This window comes from Alosa sapidissima, chromosome 3 (genome assembly GCF_018492685.1).
Source record: "Alosa sapidissima isolate fAloSap1 chromosome 3, fAloSap1.pri, whole genome shotgun sequence".
NCBI lineage: Eukaryota > Metazoa > Chordata > Actinopteri > Clupeiformes > Clupeidae > Alosa > Alosa sapidissima.
This window is the reverse complement of record NC_055959.1, coordinates 36,986,328-37,001,327: the sequence shown is the minus strand read 5'-3', so window position 1 is coordinate 37,001,327 and position 15,000 is coordinate 36,986,328. Positions and strand designations below refer to the sequence as shown.

The following is a 15,000-nucleotide window of genomic DNA, read 5'->3' as shown; positions in this document are numbered from 1 at the left end:
GCACGTTTTGGGAAAAAGAAGCACACACAGTCCAGGTTCACAGAAAGGCACAAAAGGACTGCAGATCCTGCTACACACACACACACACACACACACACGCACACACACACACACACACTCTCTCTCTCTTAGGGAAGCATGCACACACACACACACACTGCACAGATGCAGGTGCCAGTGGGCATCTGGTTCCTTACTGTATTATATATGTATCATACACAATCTCTCACTTTGGCCTATAGGACACTAACTGGATCTGTGTGTGTGTGTGTGAGTGAAACCACCTTTCTTACCTAATTTGAGGGTGCTGATTCTGAATATTTTGTTTACCAAGCTTAATTCTGAGTTATAAGCCGCATAATCAGCATTTTAACATAAAATAGTGATTGTTTATGCTTATTTTTTCCTAAATTGGGTGATTTCAAAAGTAATCACTAAAACCAAATAAAAGTGTTCTCTAAATGTATGTTTGAGCATTAAAGAACCCATACTATAGTTTATTAACATATTTAATGGGAACATGATTACAGTTAACATGTAATAAACTCGGAAATTCTAATCAAAACACAACCATAACTAACATAGTGAGTCCCTCATGTGGTGTTTAATGCATTTCATCACAATAACAAGTTGCACAGATAACCTTCAACTCAGAATATATCCTACAGCAGTGTTTCCCATACATTATCTTATTCGTGGCAGCCCACCACAATATCTACATTGACCACCACACAATGATTTTCCATGTTGTACTATTTCAATTGGATGGAATTCTTTCATTGCAGAGCTATGTGCACCTTTGTAAAGCCTCTCCTTGTTTCTGTGTCTCTCAATGAACCTACATGCATGTTTAAAGACAACATTAACAATCCTGCAAGGCATAGAAGGCTAAATTGGGCTTAAATCTGGTTAGAATCATAACCCCGCTGTGCTAATTTGTTAAAAACGTATGCATTCAAGTTAATTCTGCAAACCTACCACCACAAATAGAATTTAATTCTGTGGGAAACACTGCTACAGTACATATGAACTTAGATAGCGGGAATAAGCCTAATGCAGAACTGCATCTACCGCTAGCAACAACCGACAGGTAAAAAACATTTTACTTCTAGTAACACTGGATTTGGTATGTGTGCTTGCCTCCATACTAGAGCTTGATAATGTGCTCTTCTTATATGCCATTGAGCTGCATCACTTGTTGGTGGTAGTGCCTCCGATCCTCGACATCTAGAAAACAGTGGCTCTGGCATAGGGATACCAAAATTATGATTTCGATACAATACCTGCCATAAATATCTTGATACTCGATACTGAAACGATATCCAAATCCTAAAATATCTGGAAAAGAAAGGACGCAGGCCTCCTCCAAGTGTATTCAGTCATGTGTGTTGAATTTGGTGCACTTTTGGTCAATTCTGGGTTTTAATCTTCTAAACTTCCTACTTAATTATTATTTTTGTAGTCAGTAAATTAGTAGTTTGTGTGTGATTAACTCATTTATTGTTTGTTATAGCTGATTAATATTGTGTGGTGTTTTGGCAATAAATTACCATTAAATAGCCAAAGTAGGCTAGATCAGTGTTCAAATTACTGCATGCAAATCCCTTAATGCTATGCAGAAGAGCCTAATCTTTAGGCCATCTGATGTAGGCTACCCTAGGCCTCCCTGTGTTTATGGGATTTCTTTGACAGTTGCAAAGGGAAAAGAGTGAAGATAGTCTTCTTTGCTCCCAGTGTAATTTAATAAATACGTTTCAACCACTCAGGTCTTAATCAGATAGGCCTACACCATTATCTGTTGCAATATCTGTGTGTATTTCTACATTAGGTCTATTTCTTTGATAGTTAAGATTATTTGCTACCACATAACAAATACCAAATAACAATACAAAAGTGTCTTACAAACTTACCTGCATACTTCATGCATGTGCTGCAGTCAGATGGGTGTCCTAAAGACATAACTAGATCTTGAGCATCTATTACCAGTGTTGAATGAGCAGTTTTTGCAGTGATCACTACTGGACCACATTGCTAGACAGCACTTGAGTGAGGATAGACTTATTTCCACTTCACAAATAACCATTGCTATCTGCAGTAGCTACAGTACAGGGACATTAATCAGTTCATAGCTGAGGATTTGTCCTAGGTCCACTTCCCTTTCAGCATCATATGCAGTAATGATGCACTGGGGAATGTTTCTTTTTGTTGCACTAAAGGATATCTTGTCTAAATTTTTTGCAAATAATGCAATCTCCATAGCACTCTTCAGCACTCCTCAAACATGCACACTCTTCCATTTCTGCATGGCTGGAATTTGAATGATAGGAAAGAGCAGAGGTGGAAAGTAACGAAATACATTTACTCACGTTACTGTATTGAGTAGTTTTTCTGTGTATTTTGTATTTTTTAAGTAGTTTATAAAATCGGTATTTTAAATTTTACTTGATTACATTTTGAGTGAAGTATTGTACTTCGCTACATCAAAAATCCCATCCTTTACTTGAGTAAAAAAAAAAGTTAAGACTAACGAAAACAGAAAGGGAGAGAAAAGAAATTGCGCCCCAAAACCACTAGCCTAGTGATAATGATCAGCATGTAGCCTACAACAGGACATGAATCAAGCTGGCGCCATGCAGTCTTTCTGAAAGTGATGGAGATGGAGCTGGATCATGAGATGCATCAGATTACATGTGTATGTATTTTCCGCTATTTCAATGAGTTGTCTCAGTTCGTTTTAGCACTAATGATTGCGGAGATATTCAAGCAAACACCATGGGATTTCGTGTTTTGACGTTTGTGCTCACCTTTCTTTGGAAATAAGTTTATTACCAGTTGTTTCCCCTCATTTTAATGTCTCTCTTTTTCCTGTTTTGGCCTTTGAGATAGACTACCTTATGAATCGTGCAGGCGAAATAAACCATTTAGCTCTTTAGCAAGGGAGAGTGAGTGACCTTAGACAGTTTTCACTATGTTGTATTCAAAATCCAGTCAGTCAAACTTTAAATTTCGTCTGACATTCATTTTGACATTTAATTTGGAAGTTAAAATATTCAGGTAAAATAAATATAGGTGGAAATAAGTATTGAATGCTTAAATGTTTTTTCAGTAATTAGCCTAAACTTCCAGTGAGTCTATTTGAAATTTTCACCACACATTATATCAACACACATATAAAAAAATCCAAACATAAGAGTTATGTGTAATAAAGTGGAATGACACAGGAAAAAAGTATTGAACATGCCTAGTGAAATTTCTTCAATACTTTGTGGAAAAGCCTTTGTTTGTAATGACAGCTTCAAGCGATTTCCTGTATGACAAAACTTATTAGTCGCAGTATCAGGTGTGATTTTGGCCCATTGTTCTAAACAGATTCCAGGGGTCCCTGGGCAAGGTTGCAAAGGTCTTGGGAGAGCTTTTTGCTTTTATCCATCATGAAATGTTTCTTGTGTGACACCTTGGTAATGAAAAACCTTTTTTATAGCCCATCAATATGTAGGCTACTAACCAAGCTTATATTAATTTGCACAGATAGAAAGGATAACTACTCTCTAACTACTTACAGATTCCAGCTCGTTCCTTCCCTTTCCTTGCCTTAGTGCTTTTTCTTAGCGTGTTCAATACTTTCCCCCTTTGTTATTCCACTTCATTACATGACTCTACTTATGGAGTTGTTTGGATTTTTTATGTGTGGATTACCTGAGTTATTACTAATGCCTGGTGAAAATGTTGTGCCCCCCGTATTCCACTTTTCAAGGGTCCTCTCCTCCATTGGGGCCCTGTACTTCCCACTTTCCCCCCCAGTACAATGCCCTTTAATCTGCAGAACCTTCTGCTCGTTTCCAAATATAAAAAAACTCTCTGCAACTCAACATTGGTCTGCCTGCCTCAGCTGCCTGTGAGGGGCTTTTCAGTTGTGCTGGATTACTGTTCACTGCAAAGTGACCACGGATGAGTGCAACTAACTTTGAAAATCAACTACTGCTCAAACTTAAAGGAGAATTCCGGTGATTTTTCACATTTTTGACATTTCTCAACGTCACCGAGTACTGTCGGTATGAACAAAACTGAAACAATCGGTTTTACCTAGCTGGACTTGCTGCAGCTACAGCGCTACACACTGGGAGCATGAACATGGCTGCCGTAGCTGCTGGCTGCAGCAACTTGAGCTAGGACCAAAGTCATTTTAGGCAAGTACCTCCACTCGGCGGCCATATTGCATCGCTTTTTGGGCACTTATCGGGCATCTATTTCGGCAGAAATGCGTGTGCGTAAGGCTTCACAACACCAATCTTGCTCCAGCGGCGAGATCACAACAGATGATTGTCACAAGCATGTCTTCACAGCACACCACATGATTGGCTCAATGTATTCACAACACAACACATGATTGGCTCAATGTATTCACAACACACCACATGATTGGCTCAATGTATTCACATGTCGACGTTTTGCCGCGGAAGGGTTGTGATATGTGTTGCGTTACAAACCAACCCCATGCATTATTATGGAGGATTTTTTGAGTGCTGTATCTCCTCATTAGAAAGTCTCTGGTAAAACTGGTTGTTCTGGTACCCCCCCCCCAAAAAAAAAAGTAACTAAGTAACTTTTACTTAAAGTACATTTTAAATGAACTACTTTTTACTTTTACTTGAGTGCATTTTCAGATCGGTATTTTAACGTGTACTTGAGTAATATTTCATCAAAGTCTTGGTACTTTTACTTAAGTACAATAGTTTCGTACTTTTTCCACCTCTGGGAAAGAGCACCAGTGAGAAGTTTTAACTAGGCAAGCACAGTCGCCTTTACAGTAAAAACAAATACAGTGTAAATCCTCTGTAAAGACTGACTGTCCTTGCCCTAAAGACTGTTCATAATAGTTAGTGACAAAGGACTTTCTACAGAAAAATTAGCAGTCACCTACTATTCTATTAATTTATTATCAAGGAATCTATTTTGTTTCTAAACGTCATACTAAATTTTAGCTATTATTTCAATTTATATTTTAATTTGAGCTTATTTTCATTTGCTACTTGAGGGTCATTGGGGTAATTCCTGTCCTATCCTACAACATATCTGATACAAAAAGAGTATATTAATGCATTGTTTTTTGCAATTCCTATGATATCTGATGGCAAAACCAAAAAGTATGTAAATTATGCTAATTATGCTCATTAGCAAGCTTAAAATTCAAAATTGAGCTTGGTAAACAAAATATTTGAATTCAGCACCCTCAAATTGTGTGAAATAGCCCCTTTACCGACTTTTCCTGAAATTTGCCAACAGGACTTTTTCGGAACGTTTGTTAGCTATCTGCTCTCCCTCTATGAGGGAGTAGGTTGTGTGTGTGTGTGTGTGAGTGTGTGTGTGTGTGTGTGTATGTGTGTGTGTGTGTGTATGTGAGTCAGCAGCTGCACATTTCTCTCATTTTGTTGTGTTTCTGGAAAGGTGGCTTTGATTTGATTTCCCTTATTGGGTTAGGTGGGCTCCCTGAATGAGTGTGTGTGTGTGTGTGTGTGTGTGACTGTGTGTGTGTGTGTGTGTGTGTGTGTGTGTGTGTGAGAGAGAGAGAGAAAGAGATAGAGAAAAAAAGGGAGTGTGTGTGAGAGAGAGAGAGAGTAAGAGAGTGTAAGTGTGTGTGAGAGAGAGAGAGTGTAAGAGAGTGTAAGTGTGTATGAGAGAGAGAGTGTAAGTGTGTATGAGCTTGTAAGTGTGTATGAACTTGCACCACTATGCCACTTTCTTTCTTACTTAGGTCAAACAGAACTACCCAAGCCTTTTATTGGCCTGACTTTGCACTAGTATTTTATTGACTGTCTATGCACAATTTCAACCAAATTTTGCTGCTCTTATTTTTTCATTATTATATGTGCCCTCTTATTTACTTATTTACTTACTTTTTTGTTTACTTGAATGTTATGTTTGTCTGTGGACTTAAATTGGTAAAATATGTCTTGTCTTCACCGTGGGATAGTGAGAAACGTAATTTCGATCTCTTTGTATGTCTGGAACATGTGAAGAAATTGACAATAAAGCTGACTTTGACTTTGACTTTGATGAGAGAGAGAGTGTAAGAGAGTGTAAGTGTGTATGAGAGAGAGAGAGAGATAATCCATCCATCCATACTCCTTCTTCTCCTCTTACATGTCCTTTCTTCCAGCTCCTCTGGAGAAGAGAGTGATGGTTGAACATAGAAACACGTCTCTGTGTCTGTCTGTCTGTCCCTCCTCTGTTGTGTGTTCACTCCCTCTCCTCCCCCCCCTGTCTGTATCTCTCTTTCTTTCTCTCTACCCCCCCCCCCTGTATCTCTCTCTCGCTCACTCCATCTCTCTATTCCGCTTCTCTCTGTATCTCTCATTCTCTTTCTCTTCCCTCTCCTCTCCACCTCCCTGATCACCCTCCAGCACCCACAGATCAGCTGTGATCATCTCATTCCTGCACAGCACAGCACAGCCAAGCACTGCCCTACTCCATCACCCAAAGCCCAGCCCAGCACAACATTATTGGCAGCTGTAATAACTGTCTACTAGCTTTACTAAATAACTGTCTACTAGCTTTACTAAATAACTGTCTATTAGCTTTACTAAATAAGTACATGTCAGTTCTAAAAGGAGAAATCCGGCAATTTTTCACATATCTCTGTTTCTCGACGTCACCGAATACTGTCGGTACAAAAAAAAAAAAAAAACGAAAACAATCGGTTTAACCTAGCTTGAGTTGCTACAGCCAACAGCTAAAGCAGCCAGGCAGCTACAGCGCTACACTCTGGGGGCGTGAACATGGGGACTCATGAACATGCCCCCAGAGGGTAGCACCGTAGCTGCCTGGAAGCTCTAACTCGACAACTTAGCAACTCCATCTACTGTAGGTAAAACCGATTGTTCTCATTTTTTTCGTACCAACAGTACTCGGTGACCACGAGTAACAGAGATCGATCTAAATGAAAAATCGGGTACCTGGAACAGGATTGCAAGCTGTTCAATTAATTACAGCCTTTGTGATTAGCTAATTGCATTTGCTCAAATAGCGATTCTGATCAAAAAAAATGTATTCATTGTGATGCCTTGAAATTACTCAATACCTCAATAGCTGGACGCATATGAGGATCTCAGGCAGCAGAGGAGCCCTTGTGAAGCATTTGCATTTATACTTTTGATGTATACATCTGAGTCAACTCCGCTAATGAGACTCTGAGGATATGCTGTCCTTTAAGTTGTGCTTACATCCGTACGTATGATACCAATTACAGTGGTGGATGTTTCATGTCAGAGGGACCATACGTCACGTGACTCTCTGACGTATTGCAGGAGACAAATCTCTGGCTGATGCATGCTGGGTAATGAGGGAATATCTGGAACGTTCCTCACAGTGTGACCACGGGGGGAGAGGACCAGACTAGAGCACAGAGACACTCAAGCTTACCCTCCGCCATTCACTTTCTATATAACCCCCCCAATTACAGAGCTACTGAGGCACACACACACACACACACACACACACACACACATGTATGTAGACACGCATGCACACACACACACACACACACACACACACACACACACACACTCACACATGTATGTAGACACGCATGCACACACACACACACACACACACACTCACACATGTATGTAGACACGCATGCACACACACACACACACACACACACACACACACACTCACATATGTATGTAGACATGCATGCATACACACAAACACACACACACACACACACACACTCACATATGTATGTAGACATTAGGGGTGGGCGATATATATGGGGAAAAACACTCGAAATCACGCATTGAAGACTCTTACATTCCCAGGAGGTGTATGCGGGAGAAGCCCCTGGCTGCAGCAGAGCAAGTATCACGTGATCACTAGTGGGTCACAACGTTGTCCCACGCACGCCTAATGTTTATTTTGTGCAGCGAGAGTAGCCTACTTGGGATTTTATGCGGCTACTTTTGTCAATCTGTTCAAGTAGCATTGATGAGACAGTCATGTTTTTTCCTACACGGTATTATATGGAGAGAAAACATTAGCCTTTGAGTATTTTAATAGTCAGTTGTAAACAAATAACTATTCTCAAATAACTCTCTTGTAAATGGACTGAAGTTCGCTGTAAATATCTACGTTTACCGATTATGCTAACCGTTAGCATCTCTATGGGATTGCTAATGTACATTAGCCATAAGCTAACTCATTAGTTTCTATTCTGTAACTTGGAATGCTAGCCTCTTGGAATGCTAGTGCTCTTAAACAAAACATAGAAGGAAATAACTGATATGTACTCTGTTGGTCTGCTTAGTTTTACAGTGAATCCTATGTAAAGGTTTGAAAGGAACTTCAGCCTCAGACTTTCTCTTGGGAAACTGTTAGGCCTATTCATCTTCTCTAATGTACTGTAGCTGGCTAGACCATGTCATTGCCACACACCCAAGTGGGGGCAGAATTGGAAATGTGTCATAGAGTGACAATGCATTGGTTGATTTGGTTAAAAAGTCACAGGTTAGATTATTGGTTATTATTGTAATGATGCTATTCATAAATAATTAGCGGTAAAGCAACTCAGACTTTAACAAAACTTTTTTTTTAAAGGATATCGACTAATTATCGTTATCGTCAAAATCATAAAAAATATCGAGATATTATTTTTTGTCCATATCGCCCACCCCTAGTAGACATGCATGCATACACACAAACACACACACATATGTATGTAGACACGCATGCATACACACACACACACACACACACTCACAGACACACACACACACACACATACACATGCATGCACACACACACACACATGCATGCACACACAGACACACACAAACACACATGCACGCACACAGACAAATGCATGCACACACACACACACACACAGCACAAAAACACACATACCAACACACAAAAATGTAATAAACAAACACACCTATCTACATATTATGCCCATGCCACCCCAACTGTATACTGATATGAAGAGTCTTGAGCTCAGTGGGAAATTCATCGTCCGTCCTTTATACCTCTTCAGGCCCTTCCTTGCTTCCTATGAGCCCTCCCTGCTCCTTCATATGCATTACACCAGAAACACTTCCTCCCTCAGTAACTTTCCTGGCCGTGTTTCTCTCTGAGGTCAACAGAGTGGCCCTTGTCTCCCTCGACCTCTCCTGTCTCGGCTCTCTGCCTCCTGCAAATGTGTTTACTGATGCAAGGTGACCAGGGAGGGATTTGGGGGGAGATGGGGGATTTTGCACAAAACAAGACAGGGCTGAACAGAGAGAAGATGCAGTGTGTGCATTAATGCAAGTCATGAACCCACAGACACACACAGACACACACACACACACACAGACACACACCTCTGTTGGTGCAGATTTTCACCAGCATTCCGTAGAGAGAGAGAGAGAGAGAGAGAGAAAGAGAGAGAGAGAAGTAACCACTGTCTTTGAAAAGACTGTCACTGTAACCATCTGTCTTTGAAAATACCAGTATGGAAACGTCATTAATCATCCTTGGTTTGTTCCATAATAATGATTATCATGGAATAATGTCCAAGGTTCCCAAATTTTAATGTAAAAACACTTTAGAACACACAAACGTGCGCGGACGTGTGAGCACACACACACACACACACACACATACACACACAATTGAGTTTATCATATTTCGTTTGGTAATGGAACCATTCTACCCGAAATAACTTTGTCTTGGCCAACTGCATCTGAAGATAGCACCTCAATCAAAATATGCTCTTCAACGCTTTGTTTACTGCAGCGCTGCCGAGAGTGAGCCACTGTGATGAGGCTATGTACTGCATGTGGTAAGCACATCCAAAACAAAGCTTGCAGCAGCGCTGGACCCATGCAGACCAACTCAACTCCGTACAGTTATCTTATCATACATTTTCCGTCCCATCTATCTTTAAATTACACGATGTTCAATTAGGTCGTCAACGTGTTTCCAATATACATAGGTTAAATCACTTGCTTGGTTGCTCTTAATCACTTGCTTGATTGATCCGATTGATCAAATATCAGCGCGCTTGTCTCCGAAAACGTATTGCGAGTTCAATCTCTTTTTAACGTTGTCATTATACCAGGACCAAGTGTAGAAACGTGTGTAGATTTAGACTCAAATGGATCAATATAAAGTAATGGTTACCTTGAATGCAATGTCATAAAACTCGCTGCTGTTGCTGAAAGCAGGGCGACTAGGGTGGACCACTCCGGTCGCTTGGACCACGGGCACGAGGGCTTTCCCGCTTCGACCACCTTCTTTGCCGTTGGGAGTTCCGGTGCTAGGGCTCGCGGTGCCACTTTTGTTCTTATGTGCCTTCTTTCGTGACATCTCTGATTCAGATTTGAGCCTCTGTCTTCAAGTTTACGCACGCTGAAGAATGGCTATCTGCAAATACTTCCGCGAAAACTTCGGTGTTCTCCCGAGATGAACCAGATTCCAGGTTATTTAAGTATAACGGTGGCAAACTCCGTGCAGCCTCGTTCACACTCACCTGCTTTGTGGTGACATGGCTGCTAATGATTATCCTACGATACTCTGACACTGAACACAATCGTCCGAGATTCTACAGCAACTCCGCCCATGCACAGATAGATAGTCGTCGTTGTTGCTCTAACACTTGCCTCGCACTCGTCGTACCAGAGTATGCAGACGAGTATAGAGATGCTGTTGGAGGATTGCTTTGCTGAAGCGCTCCTGTCTCCTAGCGCCTGTGTGGGCTCTTCCAACAGTGTCTTCCACTAAGCGCAGCCTGCAGCTGTCTGAGCGCCGCGGTACTACATCCCTCCAAGCGCAAGAGATGGAGATTGGGAACCACCGAGAAGGGAATAGGGGTTGCTTTGGATGAATAGACCAATAGAGATACGATAGATAGATAGATAGATAGATAGATCCCAAAACATGGGTATGTTTCATTATTGCTTATCTGTTATTGGTAATTTGTAACGCAGTTTTTCTATATTGCTAAGATGCGCTTAATGGAACTGATCCAAAGTCATCTCTTGCAAATGGATTAACACTTTTTCATTGGTTTCATACGTTTTTTACACTCCTGTTCACAACATTCTCTATTGGAATAACTAAATTAAACAAATGGGGAAAATCTATTCACAGCTATCATACAGGCCTATTTCTTGCATAATTATGAATCTCGAATGACTGTTTGTGAAACCCCTTTGCGCATTTGTTTCAATCAGCAATCACTCCTTATCCATAGCAATTTCTGGAGTTTAAAATGTTTTATAGGCGTAAAGGTAATGTAAATGTATGTATTACCATTAGAGCCGTTTGCCTACAAAATGTGTCATTTTGTTTTTGTTTGTTTTGAAAACGTTATGTCAGAGTTGACAGAAGCATTAAAGCATTAATAGCCTTATGTCGTCATATTTGTGTGCACAAGCATGCGACAGGAGAGCGAGCGCTTCCAAGCACCTTGCGTAACTCCAAGAATGGCCGCCAGCCATCTGACTCACATCACCTCTCGAGCGAGACTTAACGGCTCTCGGGAGTTATTTCTAAACTTCTCCAGACAACGTTTTATTTGTTCCCTGCTGCCTGCCACAAAGTAGTTTTGGTTCATTTCTTACAGTACATGTCCAGCATATCTGAAAGCACAGGCCATATATTTTTTTATCGGCTTCACTGCTCAAGTGTTGAGGACTTCTCGAGCTCCGTCCAGGCCCCGGAGAACAGATGGTACTTTCCATGGTGCTGATATCAGTGACAAATGCCTGCCGTTTCTGCGCGCGATGCCAGCAAATGCCGGACTGTCTTCCTTCTGACCACTCGGAGATGTGAGCTGTTTTACAACTAAACAAAACCGCTTGCTCCCTATATATTCACGAAATGGAATTGTAACGTGCACTTCCCAGCTCGCAATGTTTAGTTTCTTGAAGACCTCCGGTATGAATGCTACCTGTAGCTCATGCATAGGCTACTAAAGTGTGGATGGTTTCACTCTTGCTTTTGTCAAGTGTCGCAGAAACTAAAGTGAGTGGACTCTCTGATCGTCTTGTTTGGACATTGTATAGTATTTAAATTGCACCAGGCAATGATGAGTGGTGTATCCAGGGGACAGTTCAATACGGGATGACCGTTTAGTGCTTATGAGACCTTTTCTAAACAGAATGAAATGCCAACATCAATGGCACTGTCAAGTAGGTGAACTTAAAAAAAAAAAAATCTTTGGAAAGTTCAGTGCCAAGTTCTCAACTGTTTTTGTCGATGTAATTCTCTTCTGGTAGGCCTATCTTATCTGTTACACGCGCGCGTGCACACACACACACACACACACACAGAGAGAGAGAGAGAGGGGGAGAGAAAGAGAGAGAGAGACTTACAGCAGAATCTCATTTAAATCATTCTTTCATACATGCTATAGCAGAATTAGCCACAAGGGGGCGATAAAGACCACTGATTCTCCATCCTCAAGCCACTGACAGTAAGAGTGAAGAGTGCCATTCCAGCTTCTCTGGTGGCTTTAGAGGGCCCCAAATGATTCACTTCATCATGGCTGTGTCCATCTCTCCCTGTTTAATAGTGCATGTATGTGCTCTGTGTTTGTAGAATGACACACGCTATTGTTGAATATAGTTCATTCACAGCTGTCACTGGCCACCCAGCCATCACTGGGGGAAACAGCCTAAGGGGTCAGTTATACTTGCTGTTGGACCAAGGGTACGCGTATGCAACCTACACCGTCCTGTCAACATACATGCTGCGTGAAACGCGACCAAAACACATTATACTGCATATCATTGCATCTTGTGGAGGCGACACGTTATCTCGCGTTGACGTGTGCTCCCGACACACCAAGCGAATGCAGAATACGCATGGCAGCCATGATGCGTACGGGTATGCATCGTTAGCAGCAGTGGCGCAAAAAGTGGGTATGCGCTATATGCGGCGCATAGGGGCACAGCCCCGCGGGGGCGACAAAGCGATGGTAAAAAAAAATAATAATAATATATTTGGTATATTCTATATGTAGCTACGTTTCTAAATCATTTCTGCATTTTACTCAATGTTAAATAACATTTTAGAGGACTAACAGGCTAGAGTAGGCGCCCTATCTCATACGATTCTATCATAGATTGATAGCCTATTCCATTCAGATAGCTAGGTGGCTACCATGCTCATACTGCACTTTTAATGGCAAACTGCAAACAGAAATGTCACACTAGCAACAACTCATTACATGTTTCCATTTCTTAACAATGAAGACTCCTTGTAATAACTTAATATTGTGCTGTCAATGTGGCGCAAACAAAGGCTAGAGTTGGACCAGCCTCATCCTTTGTGAGCAACAGCTGGCAAAAGGACGTTATGAGAACCGTTTAGACTCTCTTAAAGTGACAATGCGACATAACAATACTTCAATTCAAATAGGCAGAATTTCTTAAAAATTTTTTTTGGGGGGGGGGGGGCGGGCGCCAATTTGTTGTTGCATACCCCTCAAAAAAAATGGGTAGCTGTGCACCTGGTTAGCAGCAAGTATAATGGGCCTTAAGCCTATTTGATGCTTCTGCTTCGAATCGACGGCGTACCCCCGCAGACCCCTCTGCGTCGTCGCGAACCCCCCTCCGACCCCTCCGCCGTAGCTCGACGTGCACCTCCAAAAAATTGTAACTTCGTGTCGAGGCGACGCAGACCGCAAGGACTGTGATTGGTCAACTCGTCCTGTGTGTTGATAGTCGGTGTTTCAAGCAGCCTACTGTGGGGATTAGCAACATGCTAGTTCACTGACATAGGCTTTGCAAATAAACTCACAATGACGGGGTTATCCGTTTGTAAAGTGTATATGTCAGTAACGTTTTGAAATTAGCACTTCGCCAGCAAGCAGTACTTTGTGGGCAGCAGACACACCAATATTTTGGCACGGCAGTCTATGGGGTTTGCCATTCTGAGTAGGCTACTGTTTCGGTCATACAGTCTTGTTTCGGTGGTGAGCAACGCAGACACAGGCGACACCGAGCGTTATGGCAGAGAAATGCACCGCGATGCAAAGCAACCCGACGCAGAACCATAAAATGGTCAAGACGCCGTAGGAGTGCCGGCGTAGCTACGCCGTGGAGTTGACGCAGAAGCATGTTGAGCCCTATAACCTGTGCTATGAGTGGTACACACTACGCAGTACGTCAAAAAGGATTTCATCAGAGCTGCTCTGCATCTGTGGAAGTGAAATTGCTCACTGAGAACAACAGAGGCAGTAAGCTTGCCACAAAGGTCAGAGGTCATTCTCTGCGCCCTACAGTTCTGGGAAGATGCGTCATGATGAGGTCATTGCCGGGGTCACGTTTTGGCTTGACACTGACAACTAGGAAATGTCAGGAATGGTGTGGACATACTATAGAGTTTGGGTGAGCTAGGAATCCGTGTGGCTGACCGTCAGCAGTGGTCATATTTTATCTGTGTTATGTGGTGTCATTTCTTACCACTGGGCCTATTCCACTGGTACGTCTTCCTAGAAAGAGGAAGAGATGAACATTTAGAAAAAGATGAGAAGGGAGGGAATAAAGAAAGAAATAAGGGGAAGAGGGAGGGAGATACAAGACACAAGGCTGGACAGAGGGAAGGATAGAGAGAATTAGTGAGGGAGAGAGTGGAGGAAGAGAGAGAAAAGGCAGGAGAAAGAGAGGAAGAGAGAGAGGGAGAGAGAGAAAGAGAGAGAGGGAGGGAGGGAGAGAGAGAGAAAGAGGGAAAGGGTGAAAGAGATAGAGGGAGAGCAGGAAGAAGAGATAGAGAGAGGGAGGGAGAGAGATAGAGGGAGAGAGAGAGGGAGGGAGAGAGATAGAGGGAGGGAGAGAGAGGGAGTGAGTGCTCTGGAGGTCAGGCGTTGGGGGTCGGGGTGGAGCTTGGGAGACGTGAGGAGACAGCTGAGGGGACTGGCCACTCCACTCCCCTCCTCAAAACTGGCCACCGTCAGCACTTTCTGACCCAGCCTCATCCTACACACACACACACACACACACACACACACACTGC

At 42.2% G+C, this 15,000-nt stretch overlaps 1 protein-coding gene across 1 annotated transcript in view; it reads right to left on the bottom strand.

Moving 5' to 3' along the window:
* LOC121705298 (ras-related protein Rab-26-like) overlaps positions 1 to 10,792 on the bottom strand; it is a 130,306-nt gene extending 119,514 nt beyond the window's left edge. The window contains exon 1 of the mRNA XM_042086202.1: positions 10,162 to 10,792. Within this exon, the coding sequence (XP_041942136.1) occupies positions 10,162 to 10,347 (186 nt within the window). The 5' untranslated portion in view covers positions 10,348 to 10,792. The remainder of the gene's footprint in view (positions 1 to 10,161) is intronic.
* Between the last annotated feature and the right edge of the window lie 4,208 nt (positions 10,793 to 15,000).